This window comes from Poecilia reticulata, linkage group LG4 (assembly GCF_000633615.1).
Source record: "Poecilia reticulata strain Guanapo linkage group LG4, Guppy_female_1.0+MT, whole genome shotgun sequence".
Classification (NCBI taxonomy): Eukaryota; Metazoa; Chordata; class Actinopteri; order Cyprinodontiformes; family Poeciliidae; genus Poecilia; species Poecilia reticulata.
The window spans coordinates 14,320,229-14,324,225 of NC_024334.1; the positions used below are offsets into that span (position 1 = coordinate 14,320,229).

A 3,997-nucleotide genomic window follows, 5' to 3' on the forward strand; every position below is an offset into this window, starting at 1 on the left:
ATATACCTTGCCTGTTTATACGGCAAAGTATAAACAGGTCTTTTGGCCTTCTGTCAGCAAAGTCTTTAATCGAGAATAAACTGTTTCACTCTATACTAATCTGCACTAGTGTATATTTCAATTAAATTTCCATAGCGCCAATTCATAACAAATGTAGTCTCGAAGCATTTTACATAAAACAACGACAACAACAAAAACATTTGAATTCACCCACACAGGCGACTTAAAGTCAGCTTACATTTGTGCTTTGAAACGAATCCTGCCAGGCACGTGCAGCCGGGAGGTCGCTCGCGCTCACTTGTGAGTGAGGGCGGGGATGTAGGAGGGGGCGGAGGAGAGAAGGAAGCAGGAGAAGTGAAAATGATGGCGACCGAAGCGGGGGAGATAAGAGCTCACACAAGCTCCTGTCCCAACCCCGACTACAGCCTCAGCCCTCTGTCCATCAAAATTACGCGGAAAAACCAAGACAGACACTGGAGGTTGCGGTGCATTTGTCTGCAGTGCTGTGAGTACCGACACACATTATGGGAGACAAACAGCAGTCTCTGAATGTCTGAAAAATAAATGATAAACGCGCTACCTGTCATTAATGTCCACCGTTTGCTTTGTCACATCATCATAACGGACCCAAGTCATATCCCAGTTTAGCAGAAGCAAACCCTCCAATAAACATTGGCGCTGAGTGGAGAGAAGGGGAGACGGGGCGAGGAGAGGGGAGGGAGCGGGGGGGAGTTAGCAGGTAGACTGCAGTGAGGTGTTTGCTGTGCTGGATGGAAACACCGCAGTTTTCTCAAGGAAATTACATTTAGATCAATTATCACATACACATCAGTAGTATGTCTGTTGAATTATGGTTGAACTGCTTAACAATTACTTTAATAATTTATTTGCGGCACGTTTAGCACTAACGTTTGCTAAAGTTAGTCATGTTATAACCTGAGTTAAGTCAACCAAAACAAAAGTTATATGGAGTCGATTTTTTTTTCTCCTTATAAGACTGATCAAAAATCGTTGGTCTTCACACAGTGTCGGCACGGAATAAAGGACACAGAAAATATTTTTTCCACGTATATGATTTCATTCTGGTTGTTGTTTTCTGCTAAACATTCTCTTTTTTATTAATTCTCATAAAAGGGTAGATAGTTAGGATTTTTTGAAGTGAGGTTCTGTGGAATTTCCCGTAACAGACAGATAACACAAGACATGACAGAGAATTTATAGGAAAGTGAAGAAAGCCTAACACTAAGCCAGAGGAAACCCCTGTACCATTTGATCTGATTTTAGCAGTTTAAATAAACTCAAACTAAAAATGCTCAGATTTGTGGGCTACCACCATCTTGTAATAAACATATAAACTCTTGTTTCTCAGCTGAATATCTGCATTTGAACACAGATTTAGTTTTAGACTTCTGGGCTTTTGTTTTCTGCCAGATTTTTCTAAGTCATTGGTGTTGTCTTCATTTTTTTTGTACATAGCTACAGCTCTGAATTGCTGTCAGATATGTATCAGAGTATGCATCAATCATTTTTCAATTTTATTTGATGTTTCCACTTTGCATCATGTCTATTTTTACTTTTATAAAATGAATGTTGGCCACTTACAAAAATATAGCATGCGCATTTTCAGCTCAGGTGCTTTCATAATGGTTTGAATTACCTGAATCACAGTAAATTCAAAAGGAGCTGCCTATTATTGTCACATTTAATTTTGTTCTTTGAAATAATCTTCTTTTCTTCTGAAATCCTTTAGAAGCTGTTAAAAATATGTAGTAGGTGACATTTGGGATTACTTTTTTCTTGACTTCTTTCCTTCTTTTCAACATACAGCTTTATACTTTGAAGTTGGATCAGACTGAAGCATTTCAAAATACAAGGGAGAAGTGACAACCAACTGAAGCATCAAACTAAAAGTAGCATTTAGGACGATTAGTGTCACTGTGCCCATGTTCCTCTGGAACTCTTATGATCTCTTTGTCAATCAGAGGTAGCTGAGTGGTTGTTAGGAGCCCTGGGAACACAGACAGTGAGAGAAATTCTGATGACAGGTTTGATTACTGATCATATGTGTCAGGAGAACATAACGGAAGGGATGAGTGAATTCTGAAAATTGACCAGGCTGATTTATAAAATGATAGCTTATGTCTAGTGATAATTTTAGCTCCTCGAGTCCAATAAATTAATATAAAATGCATCTGAAAGGTGGCGGCCTTGTCAGTACCATCAGCAGTTAGACAACACAGAGGATTCACACAGGACTGCACAAATGGCCTTATTACAAAATATGGTCACTGCAATATGAATGTGTGTAGAAAATTGTGTTTTTCTTGGCTAAGACTTTCCATGCTAATACTTATCAAACTGCATGCAGTCTTCCTCTTTTACTATCTCATCCAATGTTTGCAGCATCGATTCAAAATTGATTTTCAATTAAAAATGGTTATTTATAAAGAGTTCTGCTGGAATCAGTAGGATCCTGATAACCAACTCCAGGCATAGCAGAATTACAAATTGAGACATTAAAGTGTATTTTTTCACATTTATTAAATTTCAAGTATTAATCCACGCTTTGATGGAATTACTCCCTCCCTTCATTCTTAGTTATGTTTTTTTGAAACAGTCACAGAGAAAGCGCCACACTTTTCTCCGTGGACGACAGCATTGCAGTTTCCATCGAGGAGTTTTTAGCAGGAGTTTTAGGAGGTAACATGCATCATTTTTTACTGCGGCAGTTAAACATTCCGAGTTTAAGTCGCCTGCAGATACAAAAACCTGATAGTGGAAGCTGGCTAGTTGAAGCAAAATATCAGTATTGCTGTCCGATCACATTTCTGCATAAAGCACGCCCACAAATGTCTGACAGGTCAAACAACACACCACAGAGCTCTGTATTCAGATACTCAATCTCCATTTTGCAAACCTTGCAGATCATAAATATAGTGTAATTTACTTTTAGTTCAGCATTGAAGTGGCTTATTGTATATTTGCCAATACTTTTGTGATTTTATCTGTAGCTGGAGGGGTGCGGAGTAAACTGGAAATCCAATACAAGCAAAATTAAGCTATTAGCACTTCAGATTGTCCACTAAGAGTTTGAAAATAGTGCAGATAGTAGCTGTTTTAAAGTGCTTTATAAATAAATTGATATTGACATGTAGAAAATGATGAAAATTATTTTATTTGAAGAGTTATCACACTGTTTATGTGAATATTGTCAGGTCCTGAAATGTTCTGGCTTGTTTTGGGATTTGATTCTAGTTTCAATATTCTGTGTTCCTTAGTCTCTTTCTTGGATTAGATGTCTGTCTGTTTTTCTTTAGCTAAGTATTTTCTTAATGATTTATTATGTTTATGTCTTGTGTCTAGTTATTCTTTGGTGTAATCTACCATAATTAAACCATAGTCATGGTTTAATCATATTTCTTATGTCTAGTTTTTTAATGTTAGATTAATTTCCTTGTCCCCAGTGTGTTCTGTAGATTTTGATTTGACTCAAGATGTTAAAAATGTAACTGGGTTTTTGGCAGTGTTAGGAACCAAAGCTGACTGCAAATGGCTTAAATCAAAAAGTAATTGAGACCCCGTGGAGAAATGATTATGAATTCTAATTTGTATGGGTCACACACCAAATATACCTTAAAATGCATTGAGACACACAGTGGAAATTGTCCAAGGTCTAACGCAGATTCTACAGTATTTGTTATTTCCACTCTTGAAGGTACTGTCAATGAGTGTCAAGGAAAATAAATAGGCTGCTTTACAGGAGCCAGTTAGTTGTGTCAAGTATCCTTGCACCAAAGTAGTTCAGCTTCCCAAGTTGTGTTTTCTTTAGAGTATTTTAGCTATGCACAAAAAACCCCATGAACATGCAGGTTTTCTGTGAATAATGTGGAATTATGTTCCACAGAAACATATGCTGTTGAGCATGAACAGGCTGGGGTTTACTATGTAGTAAATGTGTGTGTGTGTGTGTGTGTGTGTGTGTGTGTGTGTGTGTGTG

At 37.6% G+C, this 3,997-nt stretch overlaps 1 protein-coding gene across 1 annotated transcript in view; it reads left to right on the forward strand.

The window, feature by feature from the left end:
* Nucleotides 1-317: 317 nt before the first annotated feature.
* LOC103464024 (uncharacterized) overlaps nucleotides 318-3,997 on the forward strand; it is a 74,229-nt gene continuing 70,549 nt past the window's right edge. Inside the window, exon 1 of the mRNA XM_008407819.2 lies at nucleotides 318-505. Coding sequence (XP_008406041.1) covers nucleotides 361-505 — 145 coding nt within the window. The 5' untranslated portion in view covers nucleotides 318-360. The remainder of the gene's footprint in view (nucleotides 506-3,997) is intronic.